Source organism: Trichomonas vaginalis, chromosome IV (assembly GCF_026262505.1).
Source record: "Trichomonas vaginalis G3 chromosome IV, whole genome shotgun sequence".
In the NCBI taxonomy this organism is placed as follows: domain Eukaryota; phylum Parabasalia; order Trichomonadida; family Trichomonadidae; genus Trichomonas; species Trichomonas vaginalis.
In genome coordinates, this window is record NC_067206.1 from 5,953,450 (window position 1) to 5,971,662 (window position 18,213).

The 18,213-nt window shown below is 32.0% G+C and overlaps 4 protein-coding genes and 4 pseudogenes across 8 annotated transcripts, besides 7 other annotated features; 3 read left to right on the plus strand and 5 right to left on the minus strand.

The window, feature by feature from the left end:
• The first annotated feature begins 527 nt into the window (after positions 1-527).
• Positions 528-1,112, plus strand: TVAGG3_0038220 (annotated as a pseudogene). Its single transcript has one exon. A coding segment is annotated over exon 1 (585 nt).
• A 486-nt stretch (positions 1,113-1,598) lies between these two features.
• Positions 1,599-1,633: a mobile genetic element.
• Positions 1,599-1,633: a terminal%2Cinverted (terminal inverted repeat of Kolobok-1_TV transposon ID:TVAGG3_0013400).
• Positions 1,634-2,103: a mobile genetic element.
• A 1,471-nt stretch (positions 2,104-3,574) lies between these two features.
• Positions 3,575-4,226: a terminal%2Cinverted (terminal inverted repeat of Maverick-1B transposon ID:TVAGG3_0038250).
• Positions 3,575-18,213: part of a mobile genetic element that runs on past the window's edge.
• On the minus strand, positions 4,227-4,463 carry TVAGG3_0038260 (uncharacterized protein; the record flags this gene model as incomplete). Its single annotated transcript, XM_051220657.1, has 1 exon — positions 4,227-4,463. The coding sequence occupies one exon, from the start codon at positions 4,461-4,463 to the stop codon at positions 4,227-4,229; it is 237 nt and encodes a 78-aa protein (XP_051105643.1).
• TVAGG3_0038270 (repellent protein 1 family) lies at positions 4,511-4,981 on the minus strand (the record flags this gene model as incomplete). Its single annotated transcript, XM_051220658.1, has 1 exon — positions 4,511-4,981. The coding sequence occupies one exon, from the start codon at positions 4,979-4,981 to the stop codon at positions 4,511-4,513; it is 471 nt and encodes a 156-aa protein (XP_051105644.1).
• Positions 5,012-5,797, minus strand: TVAGG3_0038280 (uncharacterized protein; the record flags this gene model as incomplete). Its single annotated transcript, XM_051220659.1, has 1 exon — positions 5,012-5,797. The coding sequence occupies one exon, from the start codon at positions 5,795-5,797 to the stop codon at positions 5,012-5,014; it is 786 nt and encodes a 261-aa protein (XP_051105645.1).
• Positions 7,085-7,345, plus strand: TVAGG3_0038290 (uncharacterized protein; the record flags this gene model as incomplete). Its single annotated transcript, XM_051220660.1, has 1 exon — positions 7,085-7,345. The coding sequence occupies one exon, from the start codon at positions 7,085-7,087 to the stop codon at positions 7,343-7,345; it is 261 nt and encodes an 86-aa protein (XP_051105646.1).
• On the plus strand, positions 7,370-8,216 carry TVAGG3_0038300 (annotated as a pseudogene). The gene has a single exon. A coding segment is annotated over exon 1 (847 nt).
• TVAGG3_0038310 lies at positions 8,909-10,217 on the minus strand (annotated as a pseudogene). Its single transcript has one exon. A coding segment is annotated over exon 1 (1,309 nt).
• Positions 11,443-12,664, minus strand: TVAGG3_0038320 (annotated as a pseudogene). The gene has a single exon. A coding segment is annotated over exon 1 (1,222 nt).
• Positions 17,287-17,317: a terminal%2Cinverted (terminal inverted repeat of rnd_1_family_319/TvMULE1 transposon ID:TVAGG3_0038330).
• Positions 17,287-18,213: a mobile genetic element.

Genomic DNA, 18,213 nt, shown 5'->3' on the forward strand with positions numbered 1-18,213 from the left:
TACTTTAAGATAGTATGATTATATATAACTCTGCCTTCATGATTTATTTTAGCTTTCGCGCAAATATCAGTTAACTTAACTCCATTATTTGATTTTGTGATGGCTTCACAAAGCCAATCAATATCAATCTCTTCTGGAGAATGTCTTCTCATCTAGAATATTTCAATACTTTACATACAAACATTTTTATTTCTAAAAAACTTTTTAATTTTTTCTAGGATATATGAATGAAAATAGTTAGAACAAGATTTTGAAGCTCAAAACATTAAAAATTATTAAAGATTTGTATAATATGATTAAAAATGGGAAATAATATGAGGCAATATAAAGGAATATGAATATTAAATAAATATATCTAAATAGAAAGAATCAGAAAAATCAAATTATTGGCGCCAAAAATGTCACCTTTTTGGTGAGCCATTTCGGTATGAGATAATAAGCCTAAAAAACAAAAGCTTGGTATCAAGCTTGTAAAAAATATCGGTTTTCTTGCCGTTATTGTTCAACTTATTACATTTCGACCATTAATGCACAAACTATTTGACGAATTATTCTCTAATCCCAATGAGCAACAGTTAATATACAAAGAAATATTATCGCTCACAAATCGGAACTTTTCGGAAAATGCAGATGTTACTTATCTGTATCACCTGTACTCGAAACGGCAAAAGATACATCAAGCTGATCCAATTGATGCTTTCAAATAATTACAAGAATCGCTTGCATGTGAAGCTAGGCAACTAGATCTTATTGATTATTTCAAAAAATTCTGCTGGGGATTTACAGATAAAATTGACATTCCTCTTGTTAATAATAACGAACTTCAAGTTACTCCTACTTTTTCAGATTATCTTTTTATTGATGTTGCTGGTTTTACGTTTCCATTGGATGATTACACATGGAATAACAATCCAGCTGTAAAATCCAAACTAGTAGCCATAATAACTTATCACAGTCGACAATATAATATTATTATTTTGGACGAAAACATCAATTCATGGATTCTCTTTTGTAATACCAAAATATCTTATATTCGTGATGAGGAATTGGCGAATAATTTAAACAAAGGCGCATATAATACACCGAAATATTTGATTTTCGAAAAAATTTAGGTTTTTCAAAAATTAAATCTTTCATTTGTAATGTATGAATAAAATGTATGTATTTGATATAATTGATACATTCGAAATTTTTATTCTGAAAAAAATAATAAACAATTTTTGGCTTTTGTGATCTGATAATCTGTAAGAATAAATACCGACAAATTTTATTAATATTCATCGTAAAAGTATTCGGCTCTTGATGTAAATAAGGAATATTTTTTTCAAAAGTTGCTTTTGAAGACTCTTTTATCAAGTAGCTGCATTTATTCATTGATAAGAAAGTATGCTGTACCAAAAATCGATAATTCACCACATTAACGGCCAATTTTGTTTTGCATTTCGACAAAAAAGCTCCTTTTATATAACATTACTGGGCGAAAATTAGAGTATCTACGATGACAAAACAAAATACATCAACTTGATTTTTTGCCGAGAAAAATTTTTTTGGAGGTACCAAAATAGGTCTCGAAAAGCATTGGTTTTATTTAAGGTTATTTTTCTGAGGGGGAGCTATCGTCTATAGGGCACCCTTAAATAATATATTATTTTTTAGTCATAAGAATAAAAATATAGTAGTTATAAAAGGAATTAGACTTCATATATCAATTCTTTTTCTCTGTAGATGTGGAACGTTTGCTTTTCGATCTCTTTCGATGAACTTGAAAATATAAGTTATTATCGCTGAGAATCCTTTCCGAAATAGGAGCTTTACGTTTAGGAGGATTGTCGGATGAATTTTGTTTTTAATTGTTTGATTTTGTTGTTATGGAAGATTTTTTCTTATTTTTTTCAGAAATTTGCTTGCTATTAACTGAAACTTGTTTTGACGGCCCAACAATAGCATTTGTAGTAGGAAGAATTCCCAATAACGAGCGCATTTTCGATAATTGTTTTTCAATATGATCAAGAAGGTCCAGCTTATGTTCTAGATTACTAGACATTTGATTTGTAGAAGGATGGTTTTGATTTTCTGGTTCTAAATCTGTAGAGTCTGCAATATGAGTGTGGTAGAATTTACGAAAAAGTGACACTTAACCTTAAATTTCCAAACACTATTTTTTGATTGTATTTTGTTATTTATATATTTATATATATAAATATATTTATATATGTATATTTATGTATGTATATTTATGTATGTATATTTATGTATGTATATTTATATATGTATATTTATATATGTATATTTATATATGTATATTTATGTATGTATATTTATGTATGTATATTTATGTATGTATATTTATATATGTATATTTATATATGTATATTTATATATGTATATTTATATATGTATATTTATATATGTATATTTATATATGTATATATTTATATATGTATATATTTATATATGTATATATTTATATATGTATATATTATATATGTATATATTTATATATGTATATATTTATATAGTATATATTTTTATATATGTATATATATTTATATATGTATATATTTATATATGTATATATTTATATATGTATATATTTATATATGTATATATTTATATATGTATATATTTATATATGTATATATTTATATATGTATATATTTATATATGTATATATTTATATATGTATATATTTATATATGTATATATTTATATATGTATATATTATATATGTATATATTTATATATGTATATATTTATATATGTATATATGTATGTATTTATATATGTATATTTATTTAAAAAAATTAAAAATAATATAATTAAAATTTATTTATATTTTAAATTTCATACTGATCTTCGATTCCAATTTGTGAATTGATATCATTAACAATTGAATTTCGGTGCACCCCTATGAGAGCGCTGGCGACCGAAACACCACTAGTAAGATTGTGTATTAGAAACTGCTTCATGCTGTGTTGAGTAAGCTTCGATGTCTTTGTAGGATAGCTTTCTGAGAGCGAAACAAGATAGTGTTGAAAAAAAAATTTGAAAATCTGAGAGACTGTGCAAGAGCCAACGACCAAAACACTACCAGTAAGATACAGCAGTAGTAGCTGCTTCATGCTGCATTGAGTATTGTTGAATAATTTGAAGTAGTGGTTTTTGAAATCAGCACCCCTATGAGAGCGCTGGCGACCGAAACACCACTAGTAAGATTGTGTATTAGAAACTGCTTCATGCTGTGTTGAGTAAGCTTCGATGTCTTTGTAGGATAGCTTTCTGAGAGCGAAACAAGATAGTGTTGAAAAAAAAATTTGAAAATCTGAGAGACTGTGCAAGAGCCAACGACCAAAACACTACCAGTAAGATACAGCAGTAGTAGCTGCTTCATGCTGCATTGAGTATTGTTGAATAATTTGAAGTAGTGGTTTTTGAAATCAGCACCCCTATGAGAGCGCTGGCGACCGAAACACCACTAGTAAGATTGTGTATTAGAAACTGCTTCATGCTGTGTTGAGTAAGCTTCGATATCTTTATCAGACCACCTTTAAATTAACCACTCACATTCTCACTGAGTTAGTATACATATCATGGGTACGGAGGCACTGCGTTCCACCTTACCCTTGTTATGTGAATTTGACACTTTACGAAACCGTTAACGTATATTTTACAACACAAACGACAACACCAACTTAACATTAAATATTTATAAAGCCGCCAACCACTTCACTAACGTTTTCACAAACGACTTCACTACTGTAAAAATAAACGTTCTCACTTACAAAAGTATTGCAACTCCTCCCATTGCTGTGCTTCATATAACAGCTTATAATCTTCTGACTCACTTTCTTCTTCATATAGGTCAAAATCACTGTCATAGTTAGTAAGTTTTGACAAAGCTAATGAAACACGCTTACCGTTTGTATCATATGCTTGTATAAACTTTCCATTTCTTTTTCATAAACGCTCAAACTAACTTTACCCTTTCTCCCTCGTATCTGATAGAATGTATTTTCACGAGGAACGAAGAACAAATTCTTGAACTCATGACCGTTGTAGTTTGTTATCTCAATAGTTTTCGTCATTTATATAAAAATAAATAAAAAATAAAATAAAAAATAATGATATCACCACCCTCACACGTATGAAAACATCACAAAAATTTAGGTGAAGTGGTGAGATCTCACCTCTTTTTTCACCTTTTTCACCCTGTTGAATTCATTGCTTTATAACTCTCTTCCTTTCTCCAACTCTTCTAACTTCTTCTTAAGTTCAGCAATGTTGTCCTCATGAAGTTTAATCTTTCTCAAAATTCCTTCTTTATCTAATGGTTGCTTTATCTTTCTAAACTGAACTCTACCATCCTTCATAGTATGAATGTAAAAACCTTCTGGAATAGTTCCTGATTTAATGTATTCTACCAAAAACTTTTGTTTCATTGCTTCAGTGACTTTATTTGTCATTTCAATCAAATAAAAATTTTAATATTAAATAAAAATAACGTTATTTTTCAGTAAGGAAACGCAGGAGTTTTACGATTTATTTGAGGAGTAGGTTCTGGTTTAAATGTTGGAGTCGGTTTAGGAGTTGACTTTTGAACAGGAGTTTGTACTTCCATAGGTTCAGGAGTCATTGAAGGTTTTGCTTGTGAAGGCGTTGGTTTTGACGTTGGTTTTGGCGAAGGTGTTGGAGTTTGTTTAACTTCAGCTACTTCAGTATTATTTACAACATTTGCTTTATTTCTTTTCAACATCATAACTGCTCCTGCTGTAGCTAGCAAACCTAGTGGGAGACCATATTTTATATAAGGACTTGACCAAATGCTATTTTTGACAGGAGCTGGTGGAACACCTAACCTTGGTGAGACTGCTCTTTGCCATTGTGCAGCTCGTAAGAAATATTCAATAGGTGCTCCATAATCGTTTGGTAAAGTTTGTTTCATAGATGGTGAAGGTTCACGAGAGCTTGATGAAGAACTCATTTATAAGCTTTAAAAATAAACGTTCATCCTTTATTCCTCACTGTCGTCCGTAGCTAAGTTATAGTCATCTAATCTTATTATTGGGATTCCATTAGCACGCACCTGAATGGCAAAGCAACAATCCCTCATAAATCCAATAAGTGGCTTTGGTACATTTTCAGTTGCTAGTTCAATAGGTCCTTTAACAGACAATTTGTATGTTATTGGAGCAGTAGATGTTTGACCTTGCTGGAAGCAAAAGTCCACTTCTGTTGGAAAACCACATAAGAAATGTGTGTTGTCATAGCTATCCCATTTATGTTCCACACTACCATCATCCACCAATGACCTCATAACATCTTCATTAAATCCTATCATATCATTGTTTGTATTGCAAGCGTTCGCAACCATTTCATAAAATACAGGTCCATATGATTTTTCAGGTTCTGCAGGCATATTTCCATAAGCTCCCATGGAAAGCTGAAGATATTTAAACTTAGGGTTCTCAAAATTAACATAATAGTTGTCTTTCTTTCTAAATAGTGCCCAAATACTTTTAACATTAATAGGCGTATAAGCTGCTGTAAATGTTGCACTTGAACTATCTGTATTCTTTGAGAATGAACCGTCCATAGGAATCCAATCCATAACTTTAACAGGAAAACATAAAGCCTCGTTTGTATAATGTTCTACAAGTTCTGTATAAATGTTAGGGTCTAAAGAGAATGACTTTGGATGAATGAAACATTCATTAAAATCCATCTTTGTTCGAAATAGTTGCTGGGTTACAGTTGTAATAGTAACTGTTCCACTAGCTTCTACTGCCTTCGTTATCATAGTGAATGGTTCATTCCATGGAACAAATTTATTTGTCGGTGGATTTGAATCTGAAGCAAATGCAACTTTAAGAGTTGGATTGAAAGCAATGATATCATTTACAGATATAGATGTGCATTGTAAGGCGTCGCTACTGAACTTTACTTTAAGCTGAATGTTTCCTGCAAAAGCTGGAATAAATCGAATAGCTTCTAATGGAAGGAATCTTCTAACAGGAATTCTTAAACGAAGCTTAAAATCAAATGATTTTCCTGCTGTAATTGGACCACTAACAATTTGTCCTGTTCTGCATGTTCCCGAATGACTCCATACATCTTCATGTCGAGTCTTTGAGAAAACATCTACTTTCTTTATTTGTTCGGTAGTTTGTGAGTTTGAAGTTATATATGCTTCTTCTCTTGCGTTGTCTTGAGAATATACGATACGACCATTTGCAAGGATTTGATATCCAGCAACTGCATAGAAAGCGTCATCGAAACCAATCCAAAATCCTGGTGGGTTTGTTTTATTGGAACCTGAACCAATTTCTTTATCTACAATAAATTGACCTTCCATTTTATACGTAATGAATGTATTGTAAAGGTCCAACATATTTTCACCAGGAGGTGAGAGATTGAATGTTACCCATGTGTTATCTTTAGCAGTTCCAGGTTGTGATGGAATCTTTGCGTCAGAATATTTTCTATTAGTGTCACCAATTTGAACTGCATTGTCTATGATATCGAAATATGAGCGAATCTGATGAATATGCTCTGCTGGAGTAAATTCGTTTAACTGTTCGTTCTGCATGTATTTACTTCGGATAAAAATATCTATTTACTTCATTATTCTCACTCTTCTTCTTGGCATTCGTGGTGGAAGTTGTTTCTTGACATTTTCAATGAACTGTACATTCTCTTTTGTCTCAACTTCTTTCACTGGTGGGTCAGGGTTCTTTGACTCGGTTTGTTTTTCAATGAAATTCACGAACTTTGCAATAAGCTCTTGGTTCGTTATTGAAAGTACATCTGGCTTCTTTTCTTCTTCTTTTTGCTCAGTTTGAACAGAAGGTTTTATATGGGCTTCGTGGCTTCACCCTTGCCATGCACCTTAATGTTGTCGCTCTGCATTCGCTAATGGAACCTTTCTTTTTCTTACGTATATTTTACCATCTTTACTCTGACTTACGTAATAGAAAGGATGTTGTATTCCTCTTGCGTCATTTAATATAATAGACTCTCGCTCTGATTTTGACAAGCTCATTTTACATCGGTTAAAGTTTTAATTTTGTTTTTTATCTGCAGTCAAATGACTCAGACAAGCCCTACGGACAAGACCCAAGGGGTCATAGATGTTGAAGCATTGAAGAAAGAAATTCGTGAGCAAATTTTATCCGAACTGAAGGAACAAAAACAAGAACAAAAGCCAGAGAGACCAAAGAGAAAACTTAGTGAAAAACAACTTGCTGCATTAGCTGCTGGAAGACAAAAGAACCCACGTTTGCTGGCGAAGAAAGCTAGAGAAGAAGCTGAAGCAAAAGCTAAAGAAGCTGAAGCAAAGAAAGAGTAAATGGTTTATTTTTATCCGAATTAAATGTATAGACAAATACCTTTATCTGTTGCGTTCAGTAGTGAAAACCCTGACGTCAAAATAAAGGGGAACAGAGTAACGTTTAAGTTTCCAACAGACTGGATTGTGAACATAAATGAAGAGAAGTACATTGGCATAACATCTATGTATATAACACGTGCTTTCAGAAAGGTTGACTTTATACTTCAAGTCGAGATAGAAAATGACGAACAGTCTTTAAGCGCCCAAAACATTCACATATACAAATACTTTAAAGACGATACAACATTGTTGCAATGTATGATTTCATTTAATGAGATGTTCGAGAAAAAGTTCAACATTGAAGTACAAACTTTACAGCCTTTACGTGAGTTTCTTGCACAACTGAAAGAAGAAGGTAGTCAGCCACAACTTATAGACTTTCATTATGAATTTAATGAAAATGAAGATGGAACACATGACTGTCAGTTTGTTGTATTCTCACCATTCAATGAAGTCGCTAAAGAGAAAGAAAATCCATTACGTATAAGATTTCAAATCTCTGAACCAATGAGATTTCAAGAATGTTTTCAATTATGATGCAATGCTTCCGAGGAAAAATGAATTTTCAAAGATTGTAACACCTGGCATTTGGGATAGAAAGCAAGCTATATTATATTCAAACTTAAGTAAGGGAGTTGAAAATGAGTTCATTGGTCATACAAGAACTTCACCACTTCCTAACCCTAAATACTATAAATTAACTGGCTTCAATCGTGAGTTTTGGATAGACATGTTCTCCACTCATGACCATAACTGCCCAGTGTTCTTACCTCCAGACCATAAGGACTGTCTCTACATTGAAGCACAACTCTTAAACTCTACCATCGCAGTATTGTAAAATCTACGCTAGTTTTATTTTTTCTGAAAATTTTATTTGAGTGAAAGGCATGGAAGGTGAAGGACATTGGCAAACACTCGAACATGACAATGACTATGAAATCTTTTCAGAGTACCCTTATCCAATTAGACGTATAAGCAATAAAAGAGTTGTTAGTGAGTTTGACCAAGGAGATGGTTATATTTGTGTAAATTTAAACAAACACAAGCTGATGAAACATAGAATAGTTGCAGAAACTTTCATTCCGAACCCTGAAGGACTTCGTGAAGTAGACCATATAAACAGAGACAGAGGAGACTTTCATATCTCGAACTTAAGATGGACGACAAGAAGAGAAAACATGAGAAATATTTCTGGTTCAAATGGCTATTGGTTTGACATTGTTGACTCTCTTCCTGAAGACGCTGTTGAAATTATACAATACTCATATCACACGTTAGAAACTACTACTATGTCCCAAGTGAAGATGCCTTTTACTATTTCATGGGAACTCAATACAGACGAATGAATGTCTTAAGACAGTATAACAAAGATTATATAAACATTACAGATGTAGAAGGAAGAAGAACAAAGCTGTCTATTGCAAAGTTTAAGAGAGACAATGGTTATACATAAATGACAAAAATATATGACCTCATTATTTTTATCACGAATGACCTCATTGCTGACAAAAATAAATGACCTCAGAACTTCAACTTACGAATAAAGCTTGTTTTAGTCGTTATTGAGAAGTTAAACTTTTCAGCAAAGCAAGGTTGACAGACTTACATAAGTCAAATCCAATCTCTTGACCATCATGAAGTGCTTTGTAAAGTTTCATTAAACTGAACTCAGAGTCTTTGTCATATGTTCCAACAGGTATGTGAATGTTCTTATCTTCATTGTAATAGCATTGTATAGCTTCAGGAAACATTTCATTAGCTGTTAAAGCAAGGACGTCTTGTTTGACACCTTTGCAACGTGCATGGAATGCAACTTCATTTAAATCGTTAGTGAGTAAGTCTATGTAAGTCTTCTTTCCACAAAATATTGACTTGTATGCTAAACTTTGTTTTCCAGGTGTTATTTCTGCGAAGTCAGAATGAACTGACCAATGTTTTCCTATAAGTTCGCGACCGTATCTCTTCTTAAACTCTGCTGCAAGCTTTGGTATGTCTTCATTGAAAATATGCATGCTATCACAGTCCTGGTAAAATATTTGAAGTCCCATATCTTCAGCAGTACAGAATACTTCACATTATTCTCTTCGACATAGATAGAATATTTAACACCAAGTGGACAGAAGTTAAAGTGTCTGCAAATGCTTTTCGTTAGCTTGAAAATAGTTTTATCTGAACCATCCAAACCTTCGAACTTCACTATATGGTTGTAGTTTCTGATGGCATATCTTATAGCATCTTTGTCATTTACTATGGTTATTTTTGACTCAATAGGAGATAGAATAGTTTTGCCATAAATACTGTTCAGAATGAGCTTTATATTTTCTTGCAAAGGATTTCCTTCTTTCTTATACTTTAACCTTAACTCAAACAACTTCTTTACTTCATCTCTTATTCTAATATCTCTGTTTCCATCGTAATAGTATCCTTGCAACACTTCACATTTGACACCTTGATATTTTATGAGGTCTTGTAATGTTATATGGTCAACATACATTAAACAGCAAGTGTTTGAACTTCTGGGAACGTTAAGTTCTGGATTTAGTTCAGGGTCACAAACTATTAAAGGAAAGTGTCTATGTATTCCAATCTCTGTTATCTTAATGAGAACAAAGAAGCCAGACATAAACTTTTCACCAATGGGTTCCTTTTGGTCGTCATCGAATAAATGTCTCATGAGATACTCTGTGCTTAACATCTCATCCTTCATAACTTTGGAATTCCTTCTAAAGTATAAAGTCTTGCTATAGCTGATGGATATAATGAAACAGCGTCGAAGTCAGCAATGAGTTTCTTTTCGCTCTTTTGTTTCATGTTATCTGACAACATACATCTTCCACCTTGAATGCATCTCGAAATAAATTCTCTTGGTTTATTTGAGAGGTCATATAAATTTCCATTCGGGAAGTACACTCTGTTCTCAAACAATTTGTTAGCAATAGAACAAATACTAACGTAGTCATAAACGTTTAAATCAAATTCTTTCAATATGTCATTGCGGAACTTAACAAAACCTTCTCTTAAAATTCTTACATCTTGTTTGCAATAAAATGTGCTATATTTTTCTAAGTCGAAGTGGTTTCATCTATTCTGCAACCTTTGATGGAATCTATGTTTTTCATGAATGTATCTATCTATAAACTTACATGCTTCAGAAATGACACCAGTTCTGTTGTCATTTGCTAACAAACACTGCTGTAGTAGTTGTATGGAAATACTTCTTTCGGTCCTGTTTGTAAGTTAAACATAGCAGGAAATAGTTTAAGCTTCTTATTTATAACACTGTAAGAGTCTTTTATAATAATTGCCCTTCCTTTATATAAGCCAGTTATTTGCATTGTTCGTGAACCTTTAATGATGGGAGTTCCTTTCACTTCTGTCATGTGTCTTAAGATGAAGTTTATATCATAACTGAGGTTATGGAAATATATTAAACTCTTGTCAGGAAGTCGCTCCAAAAATTCTGTTGCACAGTTCTGACCCCAAATGCTTTCACTCACTGAACCATCTTCACTGTCATAACAGATGTTAAAAGCTTTATGAAAGCCATCGTACTACACTCAAAGTCAGCAAAGAAAACGTGCTCAGGAATGAACTTGCACTTATTTATTTACTTCTTTTGACTCTGCTTTCTTCTTCAGTTGTACACAATACTTTGGAGCATATGTCAAATCTTTAAATGGTGCAAGGTTCTGTTTATATAAGTCAGTCGTATATGTGAAAAGTTCTCCATAAGAAATAGGTTCGAAATATTTGCACTCCCACAATGTTTTCATAACATCCCATAACGGTGTTGTTCTATCATAACGAACTACATATTTATCTTCTCTCTTTGTATAAATCTTCATCTGTTTCTCAATGTTCATTCCACCACACTTTCAAGATTTCTATATAGTTGCGAATGAAATATGTTGTCATTGGTAATCTTTCATTTAGCATGTAGTGGTCTTCAACAAGAAGTAAGTCAATAGTTCGAACAGTTTCACATTCTTTTGGTATGTATCTCTTTATTTCATTATGTCTTGAGTCATTGAAATAACCAATGGTAACATTAAATGCTATACCTGTTGCGTCAGAAATTTCTTGTACTTTACTTTGAGGAAAGTCTCTAACACGAATGACTTCTCTCATGTGGTCAATAGTTTCTTCATTACTCCAGCCTGAATGCAAGCATAAACGAAACAATTGTCTTCTGTCATAAGTGTTGCAGTTCTTTTGTTCAGTTCATTGAAGATTTGGTAGCGTTCAAGATTTATAGGTAATGTGCAAAGATACTTCCAGAACTGACCGCTTCTCTTCTTATAAAACTTCTTTTCACCATTATTTTCCAAAAGCTTTCTATAAGTGCTGGGTTTCCTGTTTGCTTAAGAGCTTCCAAAATGGCTTTCTGGTCATTTGTCAGTGTGCTTTCATCTCTATATGGTCTCTTTTTTGGTTTGCCTTTCTTTACATCTGACATCGTTAAGCCTTCATATTCTGTTAAATCATACATCTTTATTTCAGTAAGATTCTTTATGTTTGTCAAGAAGAAGTCATAGTGCATTTCAACAATACCTGCAGCATTTGCTTCTATCTCTGATATAAAGTTCTCCTTCAAGAGCTGATGTAGTAATGTTCCAATATTATTGAGGTTTAACGTAGAACATTCATACTTTCCACCAAGTTTATAACATACCATCCATCTCTGTTGTGAGTTTATTTTAATCTTCTCTAAGAGTCTCATGAAAACCTTACCGAAATGTTTGTGTAAGTAGTCTCTGTTTGGTTCATCTAAAGCTTCGATGTTAAAGTCAATGAGTCTATTGCCTGACTTCACATTTCTCTTCCTATTCTCTTCATCTTTCTTTAACCATCTCTCACCTTCTTTTGGTTTGTCGTCAATGGAACGAATGACATCGTTAGCTTTGCGAACTTGTTCTATAGCACTTTTAAACATCTCTCTTCTCTGTTGTTTCAGTGTGTCGTCTCTCTTCTTGTTTCACCAACGTTTGCATTTGTTATGTCAAACATTTCTCTTCTTACTTCATGAGGTACTGAACGTCTATGATATAAGTCAATAGCAACGTCATTTAAAGGAAATGCTCTTGCATGGACTTCGTCCTCGCCGCGTTGCGGCTTTATGAACTCATGAATTCTATCATAACTTATTGCACCATTATAGTCTTTGAAGTCAGCGAGTGCTTTTTTGTTTGTTGCGTAATGCTTTGCAACATCTATATTAGCTTCTGTAAGAAGTTGTTTTATTTCCGAGTGTTCTAACTTAGACAACTTCCGATACATCTTTAGTAGGAAATAAAAAAATATTTTTTAAAAAATTAGATTAGATTTTTTAAGTTATTTTTCAAAATAATTTAATATTTTTATTTTAATGAAACACATGCAAGATTGCAAGTTCTTTTCATACAATGCTCTCGCTACTGCCATCAAGAATGAGTTCAATAATGCTTCAAATGTTAATGTTATCTTTAACAAGAAGTTTGTGAAAGAATCTAAGTTTGGTCAGTATGTCAGACCATTAGCTATCGTCATTGACCGCAAACGTTATACTTCACAAGAGTTAGCAGTAGTTTTGAAACAAAAGAGTTTCTTCGTGAATGTCAAAGATACTCATTATACTGTCATAAAGAACTCTAACATTGACTTCTTCAAAAAAAGAGAGAGATTTCCAACAGCTGGCACATAATGATTCCATCTGCAGATAATGTCCTAACCTGACTTTTCGTTTTAAGAAGTAAGGCATTTACTAAGGTCTGTTTTTGGGTCTGTTTGTAACTCTTTTTGCTTGACTTTCCACAACAGTTTTGGCTCTACGGCGTCATAGGCAACTTTGTGAACTGCCTGTCCTCGTTGTTCTGCATCTGTTTATTTTCGTCATATTTTGCTACTTTGTCTTCTTAAACCTCGTTGTCGAAACTACAGAACTTCAGTTTCTTTCCAGATGAAGAAGTCGGTTCACTTAAGTTTCAAACCGTTAGTTCTTTGTAAGAGCTTCGAAGGGCTGGTTCTAAGAGTCGTAGTGGCATTCATTAAAAGGCTTCATGTTGAACGTGTCTTCATGCCGCGTTATTGTTCCTTGATTGACCTGCGTTTTATATTTTAGTTGGGCTGTCTTTTTGGCTGTGTGGCATTTGTTGTTCTAACGAGTCATTATTTATGCGGTAGCTTTATATATTTCTGCGCTTTATCAATTGCTTTGCATGGCTTCTGTTCGTTATTTATTTAATTCTTTCGTGTACAAAGTTGTTGCATTAAGCTGGTACGTTTGGTTTTGCACTGTAAAAGTTTTTCTTAGCCTTTTACATTTGACTTCAACTTCCTTTTTATACTCAATGCGCTATCCATATAATGTCTTCAGGGCTTTTTGTTTTTATTTCTTCATCTTTCAGTATCTTATGAGTTTGATAGTAATGTTTTTCAATTTATAACATCTTTTGTTCCATTTTTGCTACTTCTGGCTGCTTTTTCTCTGAACACTGTTTTTTTTCGCAATATTGCCCTCTGGTACTTAGTTCTTATCAGGTTGTTCTTTCCTGTTCTTCTTTTTCTCTCGTTTAATCATTTAAGTTTCTTTGTGTGCTCTGTCCATATTCTAGTTTTCTTTTTCGTTTTCACTTATTTGTTTCTGTATGTCTATGTTTGACTTTTGAAACATCTGTTATTTGATTTTTTGAAGTGAACTCAAATTCATTTGACTTTGAGGGTTTAATAACTGTTTCCGTCTGCAGCTTCCAACCATAGCCTGCCATTTTCGCTAAAAGTGCCGCTCTTAAACTCCACTTTTTGTTGCACCAATAACTCGGTTTAAAAGCAATAGGGTTGGCTTGAATTTGTTGCAAAAACATAGTGGGGTCATTCATCATTTGTTTGTGCAACTGTTTGTTGTGGGTGTCAGTTTTACTAAATTGGGATGTTTGCATATGTCTCCCGTTCTCTTACGTATATTCTACGTATCTTTATCGTGGCTTGTTAGTTAGAAAAATAGGCGTTTTGACAGATGTTTTATATGACACTTTTGTTCAGCAACTAAAGTCCAGTCTACTTGGTATTGGAAAATCCCATGTGTATAGACGGCGGGTCCATATAAAGGAAAGACAATTTTTCCCTTGTTTTATTATTTTTGGTCCTTTACAACTCATTACGAAAGAAGTCTTGACAAAACATTTACGATGATCATGATAATTCAAGAGGTAGAAAAGTAGGTTAGTAAGAAGAGGTTAGACTAACCTTCTTAACCCTAAATTATATTTTTGGGGTCTTTACACTCCATTACGAAGAAGTCTTTTGAACAAACATTTACGAAGAAGGTCTTGACAAATTCAAGAGGGTAGAAAAGAGGTTAGAAACAGGTGAGATGCTTAACTTCTTACCCTAGAACTTTATTTTTTTGTCTGATTTTAACGAAGAAGTTTTGACAAAAACATTTACGAAAGAAGTCCCTTGACAAAACATTTACGAATGAAAATCAGACAAATCTCAAAGGGTAGAAAAGAGGTTAAAAGAGGTTAGAATCTAACCTTCTACCCTAAATTATATTTTTTTGTCTGATTTTACGAAGAAGTTGACAACATCGAAGAAGTCTTAAGCAAAATTCAAAGGGTGAAAAACAGGTGAAAAAGGGTGAGATCTCACCCTTCACCTAAAAATATATTTTTGTCTGATTTTACGAAGAAAGTTTGACAAAAACATTTACGAAGAAGTCTGACAAAACATTTAATGCGAAGAAGTCTTTGGACAAAAAACATTTTACGAAGAAGTCTTGAACAAAACATGTTTACGAAAAGAAGATCTTTGAGCAAAACATTTAACGAAGCAGTCTTGACAAAACGATGAAAGACATATATATATTTGTGAAAAGTGACACGATTATATATAAGTGTTTCGACCCAAGAAGACTAACAATTTTCCTTGAATATAAAAACGTTCATTTATACTAACAGTATCTAAACAGGGGGCTAGAAGGCACGAAAGTGCTGGGATAGCCTCCAACTTACGCTTTTTTTTTTTTTTTTTAAAAATTAGTGTTAAACATCCTTTTATTACAAAATTTGAAGAAATATGTGTAAAATAATAACACATAATTTAGTTATTTGACCTCAATTATTAAGTTATGCAATAATCAGCTTGTGTTTATATCTTGCGTTTCATATCACGAGATGCAGTTGTTAATTGTCATAATAGATCACCGATAAATTCTTATCAATTTTGTATTTACACTTCCGTTTGAAGAAAATTTTAAGCCTTGACGAATAGGTATGAATATTTATTTTTGTTAAAAAAAATAATAATTTTTTTATGGATACATTTTGAAGTTTATCATTTTCGAATAATGAAATTATAAACTAATACAATTTTTCTGTTCTTCGATAAATTCAATAAATGATCGTAATCTTCCAGTCCGATCGAAATTAGTAACTTCGGAAGCTTAATTTTTCAAGACGGATCGTTCTTTATTAAGATTTATTTTGGATATCCCTAAGATCTTTAACTTTCCATTGACTCATATTCAATGAATCTTTTGATACATTTCATTATCGAGCAATCTACACAAAATGAAACAATATTAAAAATTCAAATTCAAAATATCACTATTCTTCGAATATCTTTCAAATAGATTTGATACTACTGCAAAATTTATTCGAATATTTATCGCCATTATATTAACCAGATTTTTTTCATTTTTTCATTAAAATTAATTCATTTTAAAGCTTTAGATAACATACAATACCTTTATTTTATCAAACATTTTCCGATCAATATGATGAGATGTTACGTTTCATAAGCAGCAGCTGACGAATTCTCTCTATATCATCCGGATACATTTATTGCTTTGATTAAAAACAATATTCTTGACGTTGAATCTTCCAAAACAACAGTTTTACTCAAGAAAGAAATTTTTTTCTAGTATTATTGAGCTACGAAAATCAATATTCAACTTATGCAATTGCAAATTTCTTTACAAAATTATTAAAATATTACCAGGATATGCAACTGCTCTTTCCATGTTCGGAATATAACTAATATCAAATTATTTCAAACTTTTTTAATGACGTGAATTCAATTATAAATAACGAAGATTTTGTTTATCTTCTCAATTTATAGTTTTAATTTTATAAAGCAGTCGATATAACATCTGAGATGGCGTTTAGAATCATAAAAACACTTGAAATTCTGCGCGAAGTCTTTCTCCTCACTATTCATTTACAGAGTATGTAGTTCAGGGGTATTATTGTGTACTTCCTCTTATACCCATGCAAATTTCATCTACCGATTTTTAAATTCAGCATGAATTTTTAATTAATTATGCAATTGAGAATTCAAATCTTCCAGCAAATATTTGAAAATTATATTCCAGATGTTTCCGCAGATTTGATAGCCGATGAAATATTCAAAAATGTTTTTCATATCTTAAACCTTGTAGAAGTTACAACAGAATATTTATCAGAAATCAGGATCTTTCTGAGAAACAGATCTTTATTGTGCAAACGATATCCTAACGAGGGTTAATTTAATTTAATTTTTATTTTTTATTTCAAGTTTGAGTAAACTTTCAAGAATAATCTATATAAGCTTTTGATGTTCTTTCATCTAGATTCTTTGTTTAATATGTGATGAATTTTGATTTTTTTTTGAAAATTCAAGATAAATTCTTTTTATCTTGATCAACAACATGAACAATTCGAGTACAGCGTAACATTTCATCAATATTTTCTGTTTTCTTCGTTTCTAGATATTTTTTCAAATATTTCTTACGGAATCTCATTTTGATATACCCATTTATTTTTCCGGATGCTGATCTTTGTACTTAACGAAATATTGCTTGACTATTTCGCTCAGAAACAACATATTCGATCTCTTTTCTCTTTCTCATTGAATATTTGTGACACTTTTGAATTCAATCAAATCAAAAATATTTGAACATTGCTGAATTTTTTTCTTTTCATGAATATTTGAAATGACTCAAAAGGAAAACTCGTTCGATTCAATTCAATTTTGAATCAGAATTTTTTAAGGACCAATAAATCAATTATGTAAGAAAATCTTTTTTTAACTCAGAGTATCAAAAGTAGGTTAAACCTTCAATTATTGATCTCATGTCGGAAAGCGAACGACAATAGTGGAGAAGAAATCAAACTATATCAGTATCCATCCAAGCTATTGTTGATGAAGAAAAAGGAGATGGAGCTGATATGCTGGATTTAATTCAAAATGAATTGAATTCCCGTAAAAAATTGAAATATAGAATGGAAATACCTGAAATCCCCCAATTCCAATTCTCAAGGAAAGATATAGCAAATTAAAATTTACAGATCCTACAGAAGCTGCTATATTTATTGCAAAAGATTCATATAATTCTTTTTATCCATTAAATTTGAAGCAAGGAAAAAAGTTTCGTTGTCCTAACTGCCAATTTTGCATGGAGCTTGTAAGACTCATGAAAATGGTCAACTTTTCTTCATTCCAGTAATTAAACACGAGCATTAGAGCAAAGCAATGCAAGCCGAGTAACAATATACCAAAAATTCTTAAGTTGCAAGCAGGAAAAAAGTCTATGAATTAGCAAATTCTGATAATTCCTCAATGCAAAGAAATTTTTGCAAAAGATTGAATATTCCCAATGCAACTTATACGATGTTCCATAATTATAGTAAATAAACTTAAAGGAACCACAAAAGGGGATAGAATTCAATCTTACAATTATTTCTCAACAATTTTTTCAATCATAAACAAATCGAACAAGGATTTGCGAAATGATTTTAGTTAAAGAAGTTAACAATGAAATTGAATTGCATACATTTAAGAAAGGTTGATGAATTAACCTGAAATTCAAA